The sequence below is a fragment of the Balaenoptera physalus genome (genome assembly GCF_965194825.1).
Source record: "Balaenoptera physalus genome assembly, chromosome: 9".
Lineage (NCBI taxonomy): Eukaryota > Metazoa > Chordata > Mammalia > Artiodactyla > Balaenopteridae > Balaenoptera > Balaenoptera physalus.
In genome coordinates, this window is record NC_138888.1 from 93,469,003 (window position 1) to 93,494,369 (window position 25,367).

The window sequence follows — 25,367 nt, forward strand, 5'->3', positions numbered from 1 at the left end:
ACGGGCCTAGTTGCTCCGCGGCATGTGGGATCTTCCCGGACCAGGGCTCGAACCCGTGTCCCCTGCATTGGCAGGCAGATTCTCAACCGCTGCGCCACCAGGGAAGCCCCGGATCTGGTTTTTATAACATCATATTTGGGTTTAACTGGTGATTGGTGATTATGCCATTTCTGAAATAGGAAAGGGTTTATTCTGTCCTTTCTCAGAGGTTTACAAGGTAAAAGATACAAACCAAAGAACAAAACAAACAAACAAAAAAAACACAATTTATTAGCATAGAGTTCTTGGGCTTTGGCTGGACAGCTTATTCGGTGACTTATGTCACCACACAAAGGATGCTGTTCCAACCAGCAGAAAATTAAAATGTAAATTATAACAATAGCATATTGAAAATACCACCCAGTAAAGGGCCATGTGCAATGAGAATGACTAATAGAGTTTTCAGTAACAGTGGAGAAAACTTAAAATCCATTCTCTGTTAAAATGACCCATTTTTAGGAAGATAGCTGTCTCCCTGGGTAGGCACTACTGTCACGCAAATTCCCCTTTCATCCACTTGTCATTTTGTCTGCACTACCTGATTCCATTATATCTGTCCATCCTCACTGCAGATGTAAGTGTTTACATTTTGGGGCTGGGGTAAAGCTGTCCCTAGAGACCTGGGTCACTCTGGAATGGTCTAAGAGGCAGCCTGGTCCCTAAACGAGTCAACGATAGGGAACCGGTTTCTTGCTGTCGTCGTTCAGAAACTGCCCACAACTCTGAATGCTGTGGTCATTTTACCTGCTAAATATGTAACCGCTGAAGTTCTGTTTGCCCAGTCACCTTATGACTAGGATGGGAAACCTGTCAGTATTCGGTTTCTCATTTATGACTGGGCTCCAGTAGAATAAATATTTCTTAGGCCTGTAAAACAGTACAGGAAGGGAAGAAGCAGCCAGAGTCCTTCCTTCTGGTCGCCAGTCTGGAGAGTAATAATATTACTGCTGTCATCACTGTTCCCCCTGTACCTGCTGGTTAGGATGTGGCTAGGAGCGGTTTGTGTAAGAGTGGTTTATCCCAAAAGACAGGCAGGGAGAGAGAAAAGGACAAGTCTGGCCTAGGGAAACAGTGTCAATGTTGAATTGCTGGTGTTTCTGCCCCAGGTCTTGACCTCAGAGTCATCTCTGAGCCTAGCTGTGGGCTGTCCTAGAGCCCATGTGTTTTAACCTACTGATAATATTAGCACGTGACATGAAATGGATTGACAGGGAGAAAATTAAGAGAAAAATAATCATCCCAACTGAACAGATGGGAAAATAATATCAATAAGCTAAATCAAATTAGCATGAAAAATGTGTCTATCATTTATCTCAAGTTGTTCCACCCATTCCCAAAGGCTAAATCCTTCCTAGGTGTGGTAGCTCATTAGAATGACAAATAAAGAGCCCCAAAGCAGCATGCAAAAGCAGCTACAGGAAACACAGATGGCTGGCATCTCTTGGTTGGCAAAGGCTATACTACAATCACTCTTTTATTTCAGGGAAGGGTCCCAAACTAAATAATTCAAAGAAACATTCTACTACTTAATGAGTACTGTTGCCACCAATTGTTTGCATGATAAAAATAATACAGGCTTTTCCCCCCAAACTATTTTGCTAAGAGAGTAGCAAAAAGAAAATGGTTAAAAACCCTGGGCAGGGAAAGGAAGCTATTTTCCCTTAATATTCACATTCTGTTTTAATCTTTGGCAATGAGACCAGAATGAAACTTTTAAGAGCATATTATCCATATATTCTTTCGAGCTCAAATGAGTTTTACAGATACAGAGAACTAACATTTTAGGAAACCTAGGACAAAATCCTATTAATATTCATCACTGTTCTGCAGATTATAGATGGTATCTGTGTGATTCATTAAAGTCCCTTTTTTTTTAAAAAAAGAAAAAACAGACAAAGGCCACCATGACTTAGTTCACAGGAGTGGACCGATTCAACAGGGGACATCAACTTTACGTGACAATAAAAGAACGAGAGGCTGGACACAGAGAGATGGCCCATGTTACAAGGCACACACATTACTCTTTTTATTCCAGGAAAAAAACTCTCCCCCTTCACGACAAAAATGCTTCAAGCTAGGGGGACAAAAAAGCAAAATGAGAAAAGCATTTATCCTTGGCATCAGTATTAGAAAATTATACTCCAGAAGAGGTTCACATTTCCTTTCATATAACAGATTAAAAAAGGAGATATTTTGCCAAAATCCAAAAAAGCATTTAAAGGTATTTCTTCCTCTACTGGAAATTCAGGTAAAGAGGCTGGAACAGAACAGAACTGTCCAAGAGAACTATAACGCAAGCCATATATGTAATTGAAAATTTTCTAGTGGCCACATTAAAAAAAGACAAAATTAGTTTTTAATATTTAATTTAACCCAATATATCCAAAATATTATCACTTAAAACATTAACCGATATAAAAATTAACAGATAGTTTACAGTATTCATACTAAGTCTTCAAAATCTGGAACATATTTCACAGTCACGGCACATCACAAAGTCAATGAGCCACGTTTCAAGTGTCCAATAATTCTATGTGGCTTGCTGTACCACGCTAAGCAGCGCTGTTCTGTGCTATAGAGCTTTCATTTATTTCCATTACATTAATGATGATAGATATTTGCACTAGAGCTTTTCCAGTGGAAAGTTTGGTTACAGTGAGTTTTATCATTATAGAACCCAAAAGGATGTATATGGCAAGAGTGTGGACCGCTGTTTTAATAGAAAGGTCTAAATCTTTGTGCCATTCATTGTAAGCAGTACCAAGTTTTCAGTTAACATGCTTTCAAATGCCAGGGTCCTTGGTCTATTAAAAATGCTGTCCCCTGATTAGCAGGGGCTTCAGAAAAGAAGACTGCACTGTAGTTTCTTGTTCTTATACCTGCCAACCAGTTTACACACATGAAAACATGTTACTACCACAACATACTGGGTTATAGTCACATGATGGTCATATTTCATTCAGATTCAGAATTAGTTAATTATGAGTAGAGGTTCAATCCAATCTCCTATAACTCAAATAAATCATTATCCGGGGGGCGGGTGGTGAAGTAGAAAAGAACAGCTTTATTGCTTTGCCAGGCAAAGGGGGGCCACAGCGGGCTAATGCTCTCAAAACTGTGTGTCCTGCAAATTAATCATTTTTTAAATGTCCTTTTAAGTATAACATCATTTTGGCCTATTGTTGTAAGCCTATTCTATGTTAACATAGTAAGGAAATGTGCATATATAAACATGCAATCTATATAAAGATTTCCTTCCGGTTTAATTCTGTAGCAGAAAACCAAATCATGACATTAATTTCCTACCAAATAACTGGAATTGATCAGCCTTGAAATCTCTTCAAAGAAGGAACCCTTTGAGAGCATAGAGAGGTTTCCAAGGTATATCTTCTCTTGGCTGATACGCTGACAAGGTGAAAATTAGCATACAATAAAAGCACACAATATCTGTGTTTAATTTTATTTTCTCCAAATAGAATACAGTTTCACATGCTTTTTTTCATAATTCTGGAAATAGTTTCAAAAGATTTCCATCCAAATACGGTTTCTCTCTAATACGTGAGCATTAACCAGGAAAAGGTTAAGTATAAAGAACTTTTAAAAATTAATAATTGAAAACACACCACCATAGAAAAAAATGGTAAAAGACACGAAGGGGGATTTCCAGGAAGAAACAGTAATTCCCGTAGTAAAAACATGTTCATCTTATTAGTAATCAAATATATGTAAAATGAAACCACAACGAGATACACACCTCAGCTTGACAAAACGTTGAGTCTGATGATCTTAAATGCTGGTGAACATTGACAGTACCAGAAATTCTAGTACACCAGTGGAGTGTCAGTTGGTACCATTGCTTTGGAAAACAATTTGGCCTTACCTGTTCAGGTTGATGATGTGCTTTATTGCATGTGTGATACAGCAATTCTACTCAAGGTATACGTCTAACTTGTGTATGTCGCCAGAAATCACATAAAAGAATGTTTGTAGCAACATTTCCTTTCTCTATTTCAAAGAAAGATGTATTTCCACATTCAGCAACAGGAGAAGGGAAAAACTGTGATATACAACAAAATAATACTTAGCAGCGAAAATAAACAAGCTAGGGCACTTGTTTCAAAACGATTATGCCCAAATGCAATGACCATAAAAAGAAGGTGACAGAAGAATAAAGTTTCATTCCATTTATTAGTTTTTAAGGATATGTACACAAAGGTAAAATAATAAAAGACAGGAAGGCTACGATCAACACGGCGTTCAGGACGGGCTCCCACTATCAAACAGGGACAAGACAGGGTCAGGGAGGAGCCCACAGAGCCCCAAAGGAAAGGCAGGCAGCTGGTGGCAGACACACGGGGGTTTGTTTATTTTTCTTTATATGTCAGTGTGTATATTATACACGTGTGTGCGTACATGTTTATTCCGTTGCATGTATGAAATAATTTTAAAAATTGGACTGGCTGAAACATACAAAGAAAAAGACTATAGGTCACGTTTCAGATGACGAACCACCGCTTGGAACACTGTGAACTCACCTGTTTCTCAAGTCACTGCCACTGTCACTGCTGCTAAGGCTTCTCTGTTTCTCTCCTCCTTGAGGGTGGAGACTATTGTCCTGCTCAGACAGCCCCTGTCACATTCTAGGGGTTCAACACATGCTGATTAATGGGATGACCAAACTAACCTGGCCTGCATTTCTAGGAAACTAGGAAAACTTTGAAAATCTGGGTTACAAGTGGGCGGGGATTACTTGGCTTCTTTGGCTTCACAATTTAGTGCATTTCTGGAAACTGACAGCCTGTTCTCTTCATCTCCTCCTTCACCCTCCCTCATCTTGGTGTTTAAGTTAGAAATAGTTCAGCGATGGGCTTAACCTCAGACGCTGCCTTCAGAAACGTCTTCCGCCTTCAGAGGTGGCCTGCAGCAAAGGCAGCCCTGCTATTAAGGGTTGTGGCTACACTGTACTTTTCTCCTGCATGAAATTAGGGAAGGGAATCCACAGCCCATCGCTTCATTGTACTCAGGAAGCCACCGTCATCTATTTGAACCAACCAGGGGATGAGTGATTTAACACCATCCTTGGTCCTGGTCACTGTCTGAGATGATTCTGCAGTCACCTCCAACACACACACATACACACACACACACACACACACACAACCACAAGTGTGTCTCCTCAAGTGCTGAAATGATCCATCTGCATTTTTACAACGAATCTGCAGCTTTCAGGTATGGGGTTCATGATGGGAGCAGAAATACAGCATCCCAACTAAACAGGAAGGTTTCAACCAAACACAGAAGCAAAATTAGAAAAGGTGTAAGAAATGGTCGGGAACAAGCACTCCATTTTCAGAACATGTGTTTTCTGGAATTCATTCCTCTTTAATGCTGAATATAAAATCTGAGATTTCACCAATGCCTTTAGAGACAAACGCATACAAACTGAAATCTAAACAATAATTTTGCAGATCGAAGTGGGCTCTGACACTTTAGAAAAGATGTAAGCATTTCTAGAAAAAGCAAAACCCTATACAGCAAAATCAAATTAAAAAACAAAACAACACAAACCAGAAAGAGGCTTTGGTATCTCTCAACAACAAAGGACAAAAATAAGTTTAGTTCATTATTAAATTCATGTAATATAAAAACATCTATGTGGGAGTGTTGAATAAATCTATAAAACAGAAACAAATCTAAAATATATTAGAGCCTGAGAGAAAAAAAAATCTTCCTTTTCTCCTCTTTGATTTTAATAGAATACCAGAATCTGGAAAAACAAGTACTTCCCCAACTAAATTTTCTTCTGGTCTGCATATACCTAGCAGGATGGCACTCTGTATTTTATCTCATTTTAAAATGGCATAATTTGATTTTTAGCAGCACATTTTCTTTGCCCCAACAAGCCTACTATAGGAAATAAAAATTCTGTCTTAAAATGCTTTTGATATTACATCTATGTCTGCAATTCCCATCCACTTCTTTCCTAGATTTTTAAGACTGTGATTATCCAGATCTAAAGGCAGCTAGTTAAAGAAGGGATGAAGAAAACCATTACAGGTTTGGAATTCAGCTAGTAAAACACAAGTAAGGACACAGTATTCTCTGAACACGGTGTGGTCCCAGAGGGCAATACCTTAGGACTCTGCAGAGCCTGGGTACTGAGGGAAATGCCACACAATGCGTTTCTAGCTCGCTCATAACAAGTACAATACCAGGTGAAGCTGGTCTCTCCTATTTCTTTGCTGCTCCAAAAAAAAAAAAAAAAAAAAAAAAATGTGGGGTGGGGTAGATGATCTGTAACTGTGGTAAATAATTTAGCACTCCTATTCATCTAGTCTGTTTAGGACAGCCATACTGGGCCTGCTACAACCAGAGTAATTCAGAAGTTTTGAGACAAACAATTCTGAGTAGCTTTCTTGGTCTAGCAGGTATTATATTGATCCCACAACCCCAAGACTCAGTCTTACCAAGTTGCTTCTTGGTACTCACTGGCAAGAGTAGACAAAATATAAGTTAGACCATTGCAACATTAACTTTTTAAAAATTGCTGTTATCTTAAAAAGAAATTCTAAGTCTTCTTAGACTTTAACACGATATCCAGTTCCAAAAAAATTTCCTGGATTGTCCCTGGGATTTATCAAGTGGAATTTGACCTGGATCGTATTTAATGCCAACTAAGCAGTCATAGCCATGATTTTACAGCAGCTTTCCTTGCAGAGAAAATTGTGGATTATGTATCTGTTCCAGTCATGTAGGAATCAGTGGCCTGCTTTTCTTCTGTTTGTAGTCCTGGGACGCAAATCTCAGGCTGGGATGTCAGCTTTAGCATTCAACAAGTTCTTTAGAATAGTCCACATTTAGCAAGTTAGAGGGAGAGAGAACACAGGTGACAGGCCCTAAATTCTTCTGTTCTTTCCATTTCTTACAAACGTCCTGCTCAGAATCTAAAGGGCAGGTCTCAGGCCCATCAGGACGCTGAGAATAGCAGAATATCTTAGGCAGCCCTCTGAATTTATTGTATTCAAGACTATTCCCAGGTGTGGCAACTAAAAACTCTAAAAAAACATGAGCAGGGACAAGGTTACAGAAAAGGAGCCTTTGCCCTAATGAAGTAGACAGGTTCAGTGTTTATCAGCACCCACTCCAAAGGAAGGAGAGACTTCACATGCCAAGTACAATTCAGAGTGAGTCTCTGACAGCCCCTTTCTTGTATGTACTCTGTTCTGAAAAATCACTGGTGTTCATATATGGAATAAGAACATGTGTCTATGTTACTCTGAAAATCCGGAACTGTGCATTGGTCAGAAATATGAGCTGGCAGAGTCAGAGGACCAATGAAAAGTAACACAGGAAAAAAATTTAAAGTGTGCAGCAATATTAGTATCTCTTAATATGCCTCATCAAGGGTTCACAAAATATATCTAACCGAGATCTTCCTTTCTCGAAAAATATAATCCCTTTGCAAAATATATAAGCAGCTATTCGTTAGGGGAGCTGCGTTTAAAAATATATGTGCACTTACGCATGCTAAGTTGCTAGAGCTGAAATGCCTTCAGGTACGAGTCAGATAATGTCCCTATAAATTAACTATCAGTGCACCTCTTTAAATATATCTTTTAAGTCATCTTACACATTAGGTGAAACTTTTCCTTTGTAAGAGATAAAGAAGCATGTGTTTTTCAAAATAGCAATTCTTTTCATCCCTGTCACTTGGTTCTGATCACACATTGTTGCCACAGTGATTTCTGGAAACATCTGTAGGGGCTTGGAGGATTTATGGGGGTAAGAATTTCCATTACCAAAAGGAGGCTGGAACATCTAACTTTCTCTACAGTTATGACAAAGCACTGGAATAGTGATGCTTGTGAATCTGCAGCAAAGATCTTTAGCCCTTTGTCAACCAACACTGCTTTTTTTCTTTCTCATCAAAATATTCTAATAGCCTGGCAGACTAATTTCAAGGACACCACCTAGGCAGCCTGAAGAGAAGCAGGTGTGAGCAATCCTGGCATCAACTACAACCCAGGGCAGATCCAGTATTTTCTCTCTGATGGTGCCACCTGCTTATCACTCAGTTATTCAGGAGGCACACCTGTAACAGGTGACAGTACCTCCGGGTGAGTGAGGCAACTGCAGGCGATTCTGAAAACAAGGAAAAAACCCACCACGGTCCTGATTTGGTTTAAAGCACTCATGCGATCCCATTAGACCCATGTCTTCCCAAAACACCTTTTCCATGGCAAGCAAAGTTACTGATAATGCATGTGGCTTCTGTCACAGTGATGCATTAGGTAAGCAGGTGTGTGCTGAGAACCAGGGGCGCTCCAAAATGCATCTCCGTCCTCTTCCGCTTGTCTTCGCTAAGGTTCTGCCTATTTATTAAAAAAAAAAAAAAAAAAAAAAGCCAGTTACTGCATTGTGCAGGCAAGAAAATTCACACTGGCGGTGATATTTTAAATGTCAGGAACAGAGATGTTGGAAATCACAATAAATCACCGTCATGTGATGGATAAGAGCAAATAAATCCTGGGTTTAGGGATCAGAGCCCAGAGTTAAGTCACACCCACCTGACCTGCCAAATATAAAAGTGGAAAGAAAGCTGCATGTTTTCAACAACTGAGGAAACTCCTCTGAGGTACTGTTCCACTCACACTTGGGTGAGTGGCGTGGCCGGGGGTTACCTTACTCAGGGGCCCTGCGGAGGGTGACCTGAGGGGAAGAACGGCACTGGAATGGCCATACCTATTGGTAAATAGCTGATACCACTGTCTCCCAAGTGCTACCATGATCCAACCACTGGATGGCTGACCCCTGGCATCGGCTGGGAGTGGGCCTCTGAGACCTGCTCCCCGGCTGGTCAGTGCTCAGGGTTTACTGGTGGTTGCATATTTTCAATATCACCCCTGAATGGCAGGGATCCGAAAGCAGAAACTTCCATTTCAGGCTCTCCTTTGAATCTATTACGATAAGAAAATTGATGATTTTCTACCTGAAAAGTATTGGTGAAAAGGCTTTCTTTTCTTTTCAGTAGGTACCACGGTGGGCTCCAGCCGGCCACAAGAGGATGTGGGACCCCCTCCACCCCCCACCAGGGTTGCAACAATTCAAATTCTGGAGAAAAGTGGGAAATCTGTATTTTAAATATCAGCAACCCACCTGAAGTCTTTAAAATAAAGTCTGTGCAGGACAAACACGTCCAGAGCCAATGTGGCCTGCAGGCCACCATTCTGTGACCTCCTACCTTCCTCTGCCCCATCCACTTTGGAGAACTGCCCAGGGTCTAGAGTTGGGTCTGTGAATGTTCTTTTCCTATGGACCTTCTCTCCCCTCACTGTGTGAGAGCAATTAGATGCTAATGGAGGCTTTATATGTCCCCTGGCGGGCTTGCTCGCCTGGTCTTTCGTGCGTGTACCGCAGAGAGGGTAGGAAAGGAGACAGGAAAGGGGGCTCCATCTTTCGGTACATTACACCCGTGAATCCTCCGTCTAGGCCTTAGAGGGTAGAGTGTATAATCAATTACTACCAAGGTACAAAATGCATAACTAGAAAGGGGGAAAATGCTGACTTGCTTTTAAAGATATTTGCACTTCTTTCCTATGGAAGTGAAGTATGAGTTGCTATTAACCCTTAAGGCCCTGAATGGCTCACGAGAGGGGATGGCACACACACTGGCACTGTGGCCTTCCACTCTGGTTCCGTGGGCCCCTGCTCATGTCTGACTGACTCAGGTGCCTGAAAGCAGGGGGCTGAATGGGTGGAGGTGCCTAGCGCCCTCACTGACCATGGAATGGTCTCCTGCAATCAAGCAAACCTCAATGGCATCAAGACCAACTCCAATCCCATGACCGTTAAGTCATGTGAGAATGCATATTCTACAGGTCATAGGTTTCCTGAGAAATTTCTAAGAGAATAAATATTTTCAAAGAGTAAAAAAGTCAGCCCGAAGCCTCTCAAAGGAACCTACATCTTCGGGGAAAATGAGAACAAAGATGGCAAACACGCAGTATTTTTCAAAGGTTTTTGCACAGACGCTGGTGTCCGCTGGATTTATATGCATCCGTTAGACTGCTCCTACCCCAGTTTTTTCCAGTTCTTTGAAGATAAATCTGGATGGTTTACATGTCTTTGCATGAAACATGTTACAAAAATACTTTCATTTTCCTAAGTATTCCAAAGTTCCATCTTTATAAAGATAGTTTTAAGAGCCTTTAAGGATTTTCTGTGTGGGTTTTGTCTCTGTTTAAAACATGTGCACAGAAACCACCCACAAGCATCTGTGGTCTTACTGATGTATAACAAAGCATGATTTCACATCGGCGAGGAACTACAGGTGCTGCTGTACAATTTTCATTATTGATAGTCTCTGCCTTCCTCCCACAAGTGTTCCAGAAATGGCACAAATCCTGGGTAGCCTCAAAAGACCTATTACTTACAGATACCAAAGTTCCCAGCGATGTACCTTCATTTCAATTCAGTGTTACAAACAGAAGCTTTAGAATTCAGTCTCCATTTGAAATACAGTCAAAACCTCAATTGCTATGTATATAAAGATTGCAAGGAAATACACCAAAAATGTTTATGTGGTTTTCTCTGGTGACTTTTTATTTTCTACTTTATACTTTTTTGCATTTTCCCAATTTTTCTAAATGAGCCTAGGCTACTTTCATAATCAGAAAAAAATAGTATTTCTGAAGCGGAAATAACAATCAAAATACTGCCTTATTTAATAAAGAAATGTTATTTTTTATTTTGAAAGTGAATCCATGTGCTTCACAAAGTCACCATAATATGTATCATCTATAGCTCTAAATATTAGAAAAGTTTGAGCCTTTTACATTTGCTAAAAGACATATGACATAATAAAGTGGCTTCAAAAACACTCTGATTAGTTTAGGAATTGCCCTTTTTTTCAAGGTTGACCATTTGTTATTGCAAACCATGCCCCTTCCAATGTAAATGACTTAAATTGCAGACGACCTTAAAATATATGGAATCTAAGAAAAAAAAAAAAAAGGTCATGAAGAACCTAGGGGCAAGACGGGAATAAAGACACAGACCTACTAGAGAATGGACTTGAGGATACGGGGAGGGGGAAGGGTAAGCTGTGACAAAGTGAGAGAGTGGCATGGACATATATACACTACCAAATGTAAAATAGATAGCTAGTGGGAAGCAGCCGCATAGCACAGGGAGATCAGCTCGGTGCTTTGTGACCACCTAGAGGGGTGGGATAGGGAGGGTGGGAGGGAAGGAGATGCAAGAGGGAAGAGATATGGGAACATATGTATAACTGATTCACTTTGTTATAAAGCAGAAACTAACACACCATTGTAAAGCAATTATACTCCAATAAAGATGTTAAAAAAAACACAAAACATGGCTTTGATTCTATTTCAAAAAATGTAAAGTAATGTGAACTTGCACTTTAAAACAAAAAGCACCTACTATTTTTTGCTACCGTAAATTTTTCTTGGAAGAAGGAGATATAAATTATAAATAAACTGAATTTTAAATAAAGATAAACTCTAATATACAGCAGCAACTGAAAATGGGAAAGAAAAAAAACTGGCTTCCTTGTGTATCTTTACCCTGGGCAGTCCTAACTAACTGCATTTGAGAAAGCAAAAGCTGAAAATTTAGGAGACTAGAGATGCCCTCCTTCAACCTCCATCCCTAAGAACAACTCAAGAAAGATACATTTTGAAACAAGAAAAGATTGACCTACCTTTGATGCCAACTGTGATTTCAGGCCTAAAAATGAAAAGACTGTGTTGCTTTCCTTGGATTCAAAGAAACTGTCATAATCCTAGAAAAAAGAGAAGGAGAAAATAAACAAAAGCAAACAATTGTCTTTGTATTTGGTGCTGTTGACAAAGTCTCTATTTAAATAAAAAATGTACCATTACTCCATCCAGGCCAGGGAAAAGCTACATAAATCGACTGGATTTGCTCTGTTTGAGCCTCAACATTTGAGCATGATGATGAAGGTAACAACTTTTTAATCCAAAATCTGTGACAGGATTAAAATGTAAAACATTGAGGACAGAAATCAAATCAGAATATGCTCCCTTGAGTGTCAAACTAACATTTATTTGTGTGGAATCACTCTGACCTAAGGTTTTACTTAAGCATTTCAATCTGGAAGGCTGCCTCCCAATTCCACTCTTGATACTTTGTTATCTAGGGTTTAAAAAAAAAAATCACTGTGTAAACAGAAAAGCCATAAAGGTCTGCGTGTGTCAAAGTGAGTGCTTCTATTCTGCTTTTTAAGTTTTCCACATTCCTTGAGACTGTCTTCAGAGAGAATAAAAAGATCAAATAAAAAACTAGAGGAAACTATATTCTCTGTAACATTTATCTTTACCTCAGACACAGAATCATTTTTCTCTTCCTTCTTTCAGGAGAGGAGCCATTAAGGAATTCTGGCCAATGTGTTCATCCGTTGTTTTCTTTTCAAAAGCTTGCACGTGTAATACTATTGTACAGTTGCTAAGTTGATGTGAAGCAGTCTTAAAATTTGAGAGAAATCCCTTGGATAACTTTAGGCAGAGAGTAAATATCACAGGCAGACAATGATCAAAATCATGTGTAGGCAACTGCTCTGTGCTTAGTGCCAGACGATCAACACATCATTTAATCCCAACCACCGCCCACCAGGTTAGAGACTGGCTCAGAGCAAAGAAACATGGTACCCAAGTTTGACAGCCGGTATGTAACAAAGCTGAGATTTGGGCCCAAGTTTCACTGGTGCTGAAATCAATGCTTTTTGTATGCTATGATGCTTCTTGCCCAAGAGGAAACCAGGTATGGGGCACCCTGTATATCAGAGTCACCGAGCCCTCACGAACCCACTGCTGAGCTGGGTCAATGGCATTACAAATACTTTTGAAACCTGTTTAGGAATCTAAACGAGAGTTGATGACTTCAAGTGGAGATCTGCTTCTTGCAAAGCAGGCCTCAGCTGAAGAAAAATCTTTGAATTATTTGACTCTGTGTAGAGACTCTCTTGTCCAAGTGCTTTAGCAAGTTGAGCCTCGCGTGGTTTGAAGGCAGCTTGATTGTAGTTCCCGGTCATCTCAGCCTCAGGCCTTGCAGGCACTGCTCCTTCTGTAGATCTTGAAGCAGTCACTCCTGCTGTCATTCTGGGTCAGCCCTGAGGCCAGTCACCTGCAAAGGGAGGCCTTCCTTGACCATGCCGGGAAGGAGAAACACATCTGAAGGGGGAGGCTCAGTAAACACCTCCTTGGAAAATGGTATTTTAGGCTGAAATGTGAAGAATGAATAGAATTGGCCAAGTAAAGGGTTGGGATAGGAGCCTGTGAGACAGGAAACAGCGCCGGGGAAGAGCAAAGCTGGCAGATGTGACCAGCATCAGCATGTACCAGACTCTGTAAACCAAAAACACGATTTTGAATTTTATCGTTAAGTACAAAAGGAAATCACGGACAGGTTCTGAGCAAGGGAGCAGAATGACCTATTTCCTTTAAGAAAATCTCCGCGTTGACTGCGTGGAGAATGGCCCAGAGAGAGGGCAGCGAGAAGAGAAGCAGGGACAAAGGTCAGGAGTGCACTGGGGGAATTCAGGTACGAGACGGAGGCAGCCTGAACCAGAGCAACTGTAATAAATACAGGATAGGACAGACTGGAGATATATTTTGAAGGAGGATTGATCATACTCAATTGTGGAATTGGTGTAGAAGGTTACAGAGAATAAAGAACTAAAGTGGCTCTCGTACAACTCATCATCAAAAAACAAACAACCCAATTAAAAAATGGTCAGAAGACCTGAATAAAACTTTTTCCAAAGGAGACGTACAGACAGCCAACAGACACAGGAAAAGACGTCCAAAGGCGCTAATCATCAGGGAAATGCAAATGGAAACCACAGTGAGAGATCACCTCACACCTGTCAGAATGGCTATCATCTAAAAGACCACAAATAACAAATGTGGTCGAGGGTGTAGAGAAAAGGGAGCCCTCGTGCACTGTTGTGGGAATGTAAACTATTAGTGCAACCACTGTGCAGAACAGTATGAAGATTCCTCAAAAAACTAGAAATAGAACTACCATATCATCCAGCAATTCCACTCCTAGGTATATATCCGAAGAAAACAAAAACATTAATTCAAAAAGATTTATGCACCCCAATGTTCATTGCAGCATTATTTACAATAGCCAAGATATGGCAGCAACTTAAGTGTCCATATCAACAGATGAATGGATAAAGAAGATGTGGTATGTATACACAATGGAATACTACTCAGCCATAAAAAAAGAATGACATTTTTTCCATTGGACTTGCAGGGTATTATGCTTAATGAAATAAGACAGAGAAAGACAAATACTGTATGATATCACTTTTATGTGGAATCTAAAAAATAAAACAAACTAGTGATTATAGCAAAAAAGAAACAGACTCACAGATATAGAGAAAAAACTAGTTGTTACCAGTGGGGAGAGGGAAGGGGGAGGGGTAAGGTAGGAGTAGGGGATAAAGAGGTACAAACTACTATGTATTATAAAGTAAATCAGCTACAAGGATATGTCGTACAGCACAGGGAATATAGCCAATATTTTATAATAGCTATAAATGGAGTATAACCTTTAAAAATTGTGAATCACTACGTTGTACACCTGAAACATATAATATTGTAAAAACTATACCTCAAAAATTTTTTGGAAAAAAAATTTAAAGCAGCTCTGAGCTTTGTAACTTGATGGGAAAGACCAGAGAAAAAGCAGGTTTGAGGGTAAGGCTGGAGTTGAGTTTTAACATGTTAAGTTTGAGAAATTATATGAGACATTGAGTGAAGATGATCTCAATGGGGCAGTTGGAGGTTCCGACTGACTCTAGGTATTACAGGTTTCAAAGAAATTTATGGAAAATTGTACAACTTTTAATAAGAAAAACTGTGTCTCAATTTGATGTAGAATTTTAGGCAAAATCTCATGAACTGAAAATGTTGTTACCAGTATTCTTTGTAACAAAGACAGTTCCAAATAATTGAGTAGCATTTCATTGATCTGGGCTCAAGAAATAACCCTGGTTTGACGCACATTTTCTCTATGTGATCGTTTGTTGCTTATATTCAATGTGGTAACAAGAGGAAGAGAGCTAAATTACAGCCAGCTTATCTCACCCTTTTAGATATCCGCCACATGAAAACTGGTGTACCTGTTTCTCTCTACACCATATTCTGCAACTACTCGGTCTAAATTCTTTCCCTACGGATTCTCAATTGCAGCCACGGCTCTAATTAAACTCAGATCCCTAGCTCTGGTTCTCCTCTCAATTCTGGTTCCATGTAAGCAACTAACTGTTCATAATAGACTATTAAACATAATGGGTCTAAATCGCAATTCATCCTCTTCCTTCCACCCCACAAGCTGGACCTCTCAGAAGACTGCCACCACCATCTAACGGGCTCTACCAGGCAGAAATCAAGGCATCATAGGACTCCTCTCTTCCCTCAACCAATAACTGTCTTACATATCCCTTCAACATCTCTGTTTTTCTACATCAGTCTCATTGCCCTAATCCAAGCTAGATACCTGCAATAGCACCTCAACATACCAACCCCTCTCCAGTCTACCCTATCTCCCCACCCCCCCGAATCATGCTCAAGTGAGGACAGACTGATCCTTTAAAAATGCAAATTTGATCATATCATCCTCTGCTTAAGTCCTTTCCTTCAAGACTTCTCATTGCTCCTTGGGGGAGAAGAGGGGTCTTGAACTTCTACCTGCACCAACCACTGTCTGGGTCACAGCTTCACTTCTGGGAAACTGAGTGGTATATACACTCAGTCAACTATAGATGAGATGTCCAGCAATCTGCTAGCTGAGTCATGACCTTGACCAGCTCCTTTAACCTCCTCAGGCTGCTTCTTCCTTTCTGTATCAGATACGACCAAAGTCCCTTGAAGCTCCAGAATTCTAAAAAATAATGGAGCATTCAGTGGAGCTGCTCTTAAACGGGCTGTTAGCTGTGTCCAGATGTGAAGTGCAGCCTACGTAGTCCAGTTCCTACTGATACCTGTTGGAAGAGTTTACCTCTCTCTGAACAGGAAACAGGTTTAACCAAATAGGAAAGGGAAAGGGCAAAAGTGAGGGAAAAAAAACTGAGGACTAGTCAACAAAATGTTGTCCCTGTTCTTGAATTCTGAAAGGCCTTTACCTGTTTCTACCTGATAAATAATCTCTGATGTCAGTGTGAAAACGCAGGAATGAAAAAACTAATAATATAAGAAATAAAAAACGAAAAACAGTGCCTGACTCGATCTCTATAAACGCAGTGTGAATTTTACTTTGAAGATGGAAGTGCTGGGACTTTCCTGGCGGTCCAGTGGTTAAGACTCCACACTCCCAATGCAGGGGGCATGGGTTCGAACCCTGGTGCGGGAACTAAGACCCTGCATGCCGTGCGGCGAGGCCAAAAACAAAAACAAGAACAAAACAACAAAAAAGGAAGTGCTAACGTGAAAATACAGTGCATGCAAAAGATCAAAAGGCAAGTTACGAGACTTAATATGTATAATTCAGGTTTCAGTGTTTATATTAAAAACCTTAATCTTAAAATGATTACAATTCTCCAAATCACAAAACTAGAAATAAGGTCAACTTTCACAAGCGAGCTTCAAACATATAAAACAAAACGGAGAATACATACGTGTAGAGAAAATATGTAAACAATCTATTTAACCACACTGAACCAAAACTGTTCTCATAAATGTTGGTCACCAACAAAGGTTATTTAGAAATGTCAGATATTCAGAAATCTCAGAATGGCAACATTTCTTATTTATATAAAAAATTCTCTTGAACTGTACTTCTGTCATAAAAGTTATAACCATTATTTTTAGGTTATGAACCTTTAACTCAGGGCCACATCACCATGGCTGGGGGCCTTCTTACCGAATATTAAATTGGATGCTCCCAACAGTTTAGAAATTGTCGCCCAAGGTAATTAACTCCCAAAGTGACAAACATAAAATTTGGTAATTAACTTTAAAAGCAGAATAATTTAAAGGAAATCATTTTTAAAAGTCAATGTGAGAATAGTACCTGACACACACCAGGCAAACTGGGTGATAGGTTGTGTCTGCTAATTAATGACCGACATGCCATGTTTTAGGTAATCTCATGCTAATAATGTAATCTGAGTAAATCCTATTTCTACTCTATTACTTACTGATTTAAAGAATTATGTAAAAAATTTACTTTCTGACATACAAAAGCTTTTGAATGGCCTGATGAATCTCAAATTGTAAGAAGTTAAATCATCTTCTTTGTCATGTTGAGGCAAAGAGTAGATGATTGATAATTTAAAATCTAGAAGTTCTGAATACCCTCTTTTAGAGGTAATAAACTAAACACTATGATGTGAAATAATATGAGTAAAATAGTATTAGAAATCTTAAAATCACTTAATCTATTAAGATAGAAGTTCTCTCATATTCTGGCCTTAGACATTCCCCAATAAAAGAGAAAGATCTGCTTTCCTATCAAATTCATTTCACTTATCAGGCTTATATTGTAAAAGAAACAAACCACACTAGGGCTCATACTGCAAAAGTTAAAAGCAATGTATTTTTTTTAAATTAATTAATTAATTTATTTATTTATATTTTTATTTTTGGCTGTGTTGGGTCTTCGTTTCTGTGCGAGGGCTTTCTCTAGTTGCGGCAAGCGGGGGCCACTCTTCATCGCAGTGCGCGGGCCTCTCACTATCGCGGCCTCTCTTGTTGCGGAGCACAGGCTCCAGACGCGCAAGCTCAGTAGTTGTGGCCCACGGGCCTAGTTGCTCCGCGCGCGGCATGTGGTATCTTCCCAGACCAGGGCTCGAACCCGTGTCCCCTGCACTGGCAGGCAGATTCTCAACCACTGCGCCACCAGGGAAGCCCAAAAGCAATGTATTTTAAAAACTCACTATAAAGTTTCTAAATGGGCTTGCTGAATTCCTTATAGTCAAAGACACTCTCTCTGAAGTGTTTGCAAATACACGTCTGCAAATTGCACATTGTAAGACAATCAACCTCCTGTGACTATAAAATATAACGATCAGTTAACATCACCTTTGGAGGAGAGTACAAACACATAAAGCATATTCAAGAAAAAAATCATTCAGTTTCAGAAGCTGGAACATTTTTAACTACATTTAAAACAAAGGCTGAAAACTTCACTTTGTTTCTAGTGCCAAATGAAAAGAAAAAATTCTGGGTTATAAAGATATCAGCATAACTGAGCACTGTTACTAATGGAATATTTATCTAAATGCTACAATTTTAAGAAGAATAAAGCAAGCTAAACAGCTGCTAAAAAGAAAAAGGAAAAAAAAAATGCTTCCATTACCTATACTTCTGTTTGCGTTTAAGTGAAAACCAATGTTAGAGACATTTATAAGCTCGTGATAAAATCTACAACAGGCAGAGCTCACAGTAGTCTCATTCTTCTGAGCTTACTTAAGGACATTACCCGTTCACTACGGTTAGACTATTATGGACTGGACAAGCATCTGAGACAAAGGCCTTAAAGTTCTCTGCCCTTTTAGCGTTCCCTAAGAGAACAGCGGGGAAAACCCACCGTAGCCGCTCTGAAAAGCTGTATCGCTTCCCACGCGAAGTCGGTAACAATTAAGTGACAGACCCATATCATTTCTACATGCCAAGGGCCTTTCCAAACAGAAGGTTGCAGGGAACAAAAAACAACACGTGGCCCACAAGGAAATGGTGGCAGCAATCACTTCGAAATGAGCCAAAGCAAATTTGGTTTACCCCAAAGGAGAAATTAAAAAAAAATTCTCCCTAAGACTGCAAGAGTTACTGCTGCTGCTGCAAATGGGCAGAGACTCCTTCTGCCTGAAATTTCTTTCAAGCCTGAGGGTAGCCTCTGAGCAGAATTTTTTGATTCAGTGGTTAAGGACCATTAATGTTATATTCCATTTTTTGAAATCTTGATAGAGAAGGAAAAAATATTTGACAGCTCCAATCCCGGTAGGATATATAAGATGTAGTTGTCTAAAACAGCTTCATTAAGCAATTTTTAGGCCAAATACCAAAAATACGAATAAGTCCAAAGCTGAAGATTTAAAATTCCTAACATGTTTAACATTTCTCACCATTCTGATACAAGATGGCAGAGCAAGCAAATACATCTACCCAAGCACCCACTGAAATTGGATGGGAAAAAATTTTGTGCTAAACACAGGAAAAGCAACCAGCAATAAAAGTTTAAGAAATACTCAGAGGAGTAAGTGAAAAGGCTAAAATCAATTAAGAAAATCTCATAAATATTTGTGTCGCTATTCAAACCACAGGAATTTACTAAAATAGGATTATACACTTTCTTCTGTGACTGCTCACACAACTGAACAGTTCTGTAGAGAATATTTATATGTTTATAACAATATAAATGTGGTATATTTACATAGTATACAATAGTTATAATTACAGATGCGTATGTGACTGTTATAAACTTTAGCAATGCAGTGTGTGCGTGCACATGTGTGTAAGTCAAAACGGGGGAGAAATGAGAGAAGCTATAAGAATGCAAATTTCCCATCTTCCAAAGAAAAAAGTAAATACTGTCTAATTTAAAATCAAGGAATATAGATATTGGTCTATGAAACACAGAGTGGTGATAACTTAAAACCACAAAGCAGAAACTCATAAAAGTGGCTACATCTTGGGAATCTGGGGGAGACTGTTTACTTTGGACCCTCCCGTCAACAGACTTTATTGTCTTAACATTGATATTAACATGGCCTTAGTGTTTTAACAGTTTTGTTTTCTTTTCATTAACTTAAACTGTGTAAGGCTCAGAAAAGAGGAAAATTTTAACAAAAGGGGAACCGCCTGTTTGGATATTAGTTAAGATACGCTGCTAAACACGCAATTGGGGTGCCCTGAAGTTGTCTGGACGAATACTGAAATATTGAATATTTCAATATTCAGAGCACAAACCATAGCTTTAATGAAAGACATGTCCCAGGGATTCATCACTGTATAATACTGAGACAAACATCTCAGTAAGGTGAAAATGGGAGATTAAACATTTATAGACAGAAGAATAAAAACTAGGGTTATGTAGAAGAGATAAGACTGCAAAGAATATCTAATTAAATGCTATGCTTCTGGGCATCCAGCAATCAGCGATAAAGAGAAGTGATATCTCCCTTCCCCACCACCCTTTCCTAGTATCTGTGAGGATGCCGAATGAGATCATGTACAGTAAAACATCTGAAGGAGAAGATTCTCCTTGATTAGATAACTGATCTTTTAGACAGAAAACCTTGGAATACAGATTTTCAAATTCAGATCACAAGTTTCCTGAGAAAATTCTACCTGTGGGGTAGGCAAGCTTCTAATAAGAGGTGATTTACCAAAGAGATTTCATTGTAAAATTTAGAAGAAGGTTCAATAAGCTTGCTTTTGAGAGATCTGGCTTTGAGTTTTATTAATAAGCAGGAATGGAAACGCTCAGAACCTTGACAAGGCGAGACCCAACAGAATGGGTTAGCTACCTGCTTGGCTGAAAATATGTGGAACTATTCACCCACTTCTAGAACCAATTTTTGTTAAGTATGTTCTGTGTCCCCAGCTTTCTGATAGGCACCAGATAGTAAGATAAATACGCCACGTAGCCTGCTGAGGGTGAGTGCAAGGAACTCAGAGACCAGCTGAAGACAAAGACATGAAAAAAAATTTTGTGAACTAAAGGTCATAATAGGAGTAAGGACACACAGGTTTGCCGGGCATGGGGGAGGGGGAGGAATAACCAGAGTCCTAGTTAATTAGAGAGAGTCAATAGCAAGGCTCGTTTGAATTGAGCTTTGAAAGAGAAACAGGACAGAATTATGTAGGAGGTAAAAATTACAGGATTTGGTAACCAGGGGAGTATCGAGATGAGGAGAATGGGTGTGGGGTGACTTTCAGGGCTTTGCCTTGAACCTACATAAATAACATCCCTACTTTAGAGACAGACCACATCTCCTGTGGATAATGAAAATTTTGGACTTTAACTTTCCTTTTTATTTTTCTTATGGACTCTAAACAAAGTTCTATTAATTACTGCAGACAGTTGGACTTCAACATAGGTGGGTGATGATTAAGTTAGTTCTAATAATCCACCCAGGGAAATAAGAGGCAACCTCTAAAAAATTAGTTTACAATGACATGGAAGCTATTTTTGTTGGGAGAACAAAGCAGGGCACAGAATGGTATATACAGTATGATCATTTGTGAATTTTGGTAGCCGTGGAGAGTCCTGGAACCAATCCCCTGCAGATACCAAGGGTATGTGTACGTATGTGTGTGTGTGTTGTCTGTGTAATCTTGTTAAAAATAAAATTATATGTATGAGGCAGGGATCTGTAAAACTAATAATTAAGGGAGGTGGTTCTTCAGCTTCACAAAAGATTCCCAAACACACTTAAAATATATTATCCAGAGACAATCTTCTCAAGAGTCTTACATAAACACTGCACTTGGGAACAATACAATTGCATACATTTAGGTATGCTTGTGGTGTGCTTCTGAACCTCTACCAATGGTTAGAAAATGCTAACACACCTCTCCTTGTTTCCTTTCATACCTAAGAAAGAAAAGGAGAGGATACTCCACAAAGAACCACTGCTGGTCATTTAGCTTTTCTGTGCCTCGTGAAGATTAGTCTTAACCTGTCTGCCGTCTACTTTCAGGCTCCATTAACCGAGGTAATATGGGGAAAGGCTGTCATAGCTGGCCCCCAAATCATTACTTAAACAAAACTAGTCAATAATGGAATCTTATTTGGCTAGCAATACACCCAATGCTTGGGTACAAATTTAACGTTCTACAAGTATCATCTAAAAGTGCAAAAAAAAAGTAATTCAATAGTTTTAAAACATAAGTAATTTTATAAGTTGCCTCATGGAAAATAATCACATGGTTATTTTTCTATAAAAGTCTGCCCTCTGTCTCTCAGCTGAACTGTCCTCTCTTCATTAGACCGGACTTTACATGAGTAGCTCCAGCCACACATGCTACCTCACTTCACCTCTCGCCCCACCTTCACCCAGAGCCCACTTCTAAGTATTGGCATCCTTGGCCAAACACGCACCAGATCATCTTGATTATCTGAATGGTCATTGTGTTCTTCCCCCTTGATGGCAAATACACAAACTGGTTAGTGTGACCCCAGTCAAATAAAATTTGGCTGCAATCTCACTTCTAACTACAAGGTTTTTTTTTTTTTAATAAAATGAAAGAATTAATAAATTCATTCAGCAAAGTTGCAGGACAAAAAAACAACACATAAAAATCACTTGTGTCCCTATACACTAATAATACACAATTAGAAAAGGAAATTAGGAAAATAATTCTATTTACGAAAGCACCAAAAACGCCCACAAAACTTAGGAATAAACCTAACCAAGGTGGTAAAAGACTTGTACACTAAAAACTACAGAACATTGCTGAAAGAAATGAACGGGGACGCAAAAAATGAAAAGACACCCATGTTCATAGATTGGAAGACTTAATATTGTTATGATGTCAATGCTACCCAAAGCAATCTAAAGATACAACATATTCCCTATCAAAATCCTAATGGCATTTTTTGCAGAAATAGAAAAAAAAAAAAACCCTCCTAAAATTCATACAGAATCTCAAGGGACCTCAAATAGCCAAAACAAGTTTGAAGAAGGACAAAGTTAAAGAAATCATACTTCCTAATTTCAAAACATATTACAAAGCGACAGTAATAAAAACTGTGGTACTGGCACAGACCAGTGTAACAGAATAGAGAGTCCAAAAAAATATAAACCCTCACATATATGGTCAAATGATCTTGAACAAAGGTGCCAAGACCACTCAATGGGGAAAGCACCGTCTCATCAACAAATGGTAACAGGAAACCTAGATATCCACACTCAAAAGAATGAAGTTGGACCCTTATCTTACACCATACACAAAAATTAACTAAAAATGAATTAAAGACCTAAACCTAAGACCCCAAACTACAAAACTGCTATAAGAAAACATAGGGGGAAAGCTTCATGACACTGTATTTAGCAAGTAATGATTTCCTGGATATGACTTCAAAAGCACAGGCAACAAAAACAAAGACAGACAAATGGGACTACATTAAACTTAAAAACTCTTGTTCATCAAAAGATATAATCAACAGAGTGAAAGGCAACCTAAGAATGGGAGAAAATACCTGCAAAATACGTATCTGATAAGAGATTAGTATTCAGAATATACAAAGAACTCTTACAACTCAACAGCAAAAAGCCAAATAACCCAATTGAAAACTGGGAAAAGGACTTGAATAGACATATCTCCAAAGATCATATACAAGCTCAACAACGCTAATCATCAAAGAAATGCAAATCAAAGCCACAGTGAGATATCACCTCACGCCCATTAGCATGGCTACTCTCAAAACAAAACAAAAACAGAAAATAACAAGTGTTGGCAGGGATGTGGAGAAGTTAGAACTCTTGTACACTATTGATGGGATTATAAAATGGTGTAACCACTATGGAAAACAGTACAGCAGTTCCTCAAAAAATTAACAGTAGAACTAGCATATGATGTAGCAATCCCACTAATACGTACATATCCCCAAGAACTGAAAACAGGATCTTGAAGAGATATTTGCAAACTCATGTTCATAGTAGCACTATTCACAATTGCCAAGGGGTAGAAGCAACCCAGAGTCCATCAATGGATGAGTAGAAAAACAAAATGTGATATATACATACAATGGAGATCTTAAAAAGGAAGGAAATCTTGTCACATGCTTCAATGCTATACGCTAGAAGTTTGTATCCCCCCAAAATTCATACATTGAAATGCTGATGCCCAAAGACCTTTGGGAGGGGAGGAGGTCATGATAGCAGAGTCCTCATGGATGAGATTAATGTCTTTTATAAAAGAGGTCTGGGACTTCCCTGGTGGCACCATGATTAAGAATCCACCTGCCAATGCAGGGGACACGGGTTCGATCCCTGGTCCAGGAAGATCCCACATGCCGCGGAGCAACTAAGCCAGTGCGCCACAACTACTGAGCCCGTGAGCCACAACTACTGAAGCCCATGTGCCTAGAGCCCGTGCTCTGCAACAAGAGAAGCCACCACAGTGAGTAGCCCCTGCTCGCTGCAACTAGAGAAACCCCGTGCACAGCAATGAAGACCCAACGCAGCCAAAAAAAAAAAAAAGAGGTCTGAGAGAGCTCCCTTGCCCCCTTCACCATGTGAGGATACTACAGGAAGTTGGCAATCTGCAACCTAGAAGAGGGCCTTCACCAGAACCCAATCCTAGTGTAACCCTGATCTTGGACTTAACTCTGAGAAATAAATTTCTATTGTTTGTAAGCTACCCAGTCTGTGGTATTTTGTTATAACAGCCTTAATGGACTAAAACATACAAGATGGATGAACCTTGAGGGCATGATGCTAAGTGAAGTAAGATAGTCACAAAGGACCAATACTGGGACTCCCCTGGCGGTCCAGTGGTTAAGACTCCATGCTTCCACTGCAGGGGGCACGGGTTCGATCCCTGGTTGGGGAACTAAGATCCCGAACGCCTCGTGGCGTGGCCAAAAAACAAAAACAAAAACAAAACAAAACAAAGAAAACAATGGACAAATACTACATGATTTCACTTTTATGAGGTCTCTAAAGTAGTCAAATTCATAGATATAGAAAGTAGAACGATGGTTATCGGGGGGTGGGGGGAGGGGACAAACAGGAGTTATTTAATGGGTATAGAGTCTCAGTCCTGCAAGATGAAAAAGTTCTGCGGACCTGTTTTACAGCAATGTGAATACACTTAACATTACTCAACCGTACACTTAATAGTGGTTAAGACGATAAATTTTATGATATATATTTTTACCACAATAAAAAAATTTCAATAAAAAATAAGAAAAAATATAAAGAAATCCAAATTTTTTTTTTTCTTCTGAATGGGGAGGGAGAAAAGAAATGGGAGGAAATGTTCTCCTTTTGTGTAGATATGTGTGTTTTTATTTCTGGTGCATTCCACACATGCCAGTACCACAGAGAGAGAGAACAGAGCTTAAACCTTGAACATGAGGATCTGAGCTTTCTAAAATGAGAAGAGCCTAGGCGTTGGGATGCTGACCTTTAGGAACCCATTTCCAGAGAAGAATCGTGCTTATGGTGGGACACTTCAGGGAAACAGCAAGAACAACCAGTGTGCCCCAGTAAGCGTTCTTGCCTACAAACAACTGAAATAGACACTGGCAACTTTAAAGGAAAAGAATGTATGAAGGTAGAGCGGGGAGCTCACAGAATCCGCATTAAGCCCGGAGGACCAGTT

General features: G+C 39.4%; 1 protein-coding gene across 1 annotated transcript in view; it reads right to left on the bottom strand.

The window, feature by feature from the left end:
• Positions 1-5,400: 5,400 nt before the first annotated feature.
• SH3BGRL2 (SH3 domain binding glutamate rich protein like 2) overlaps positions 5,401-25,367 on the bottom strand; it is a 55,008-nt gene continuing 35,041 nt past the window's right edge. The window contains exons 3-4 of the mRNA XM_082474307.1: positions 11,765-11,845; positions 5,401-8,411 (exon numbers count right to left, since the gene is read on the bottom strand). Coding sequence (XP_082330433.1) covers positions 8,400-8,411; positions 11,765-11,845 — 93 coding nt within the window. The 3' untranslated portion in view covers positions 5,401-8,399. The remainder of the gene's footprint in view (positions 8,412-11,764; positions 11,846-25,367) is intronic.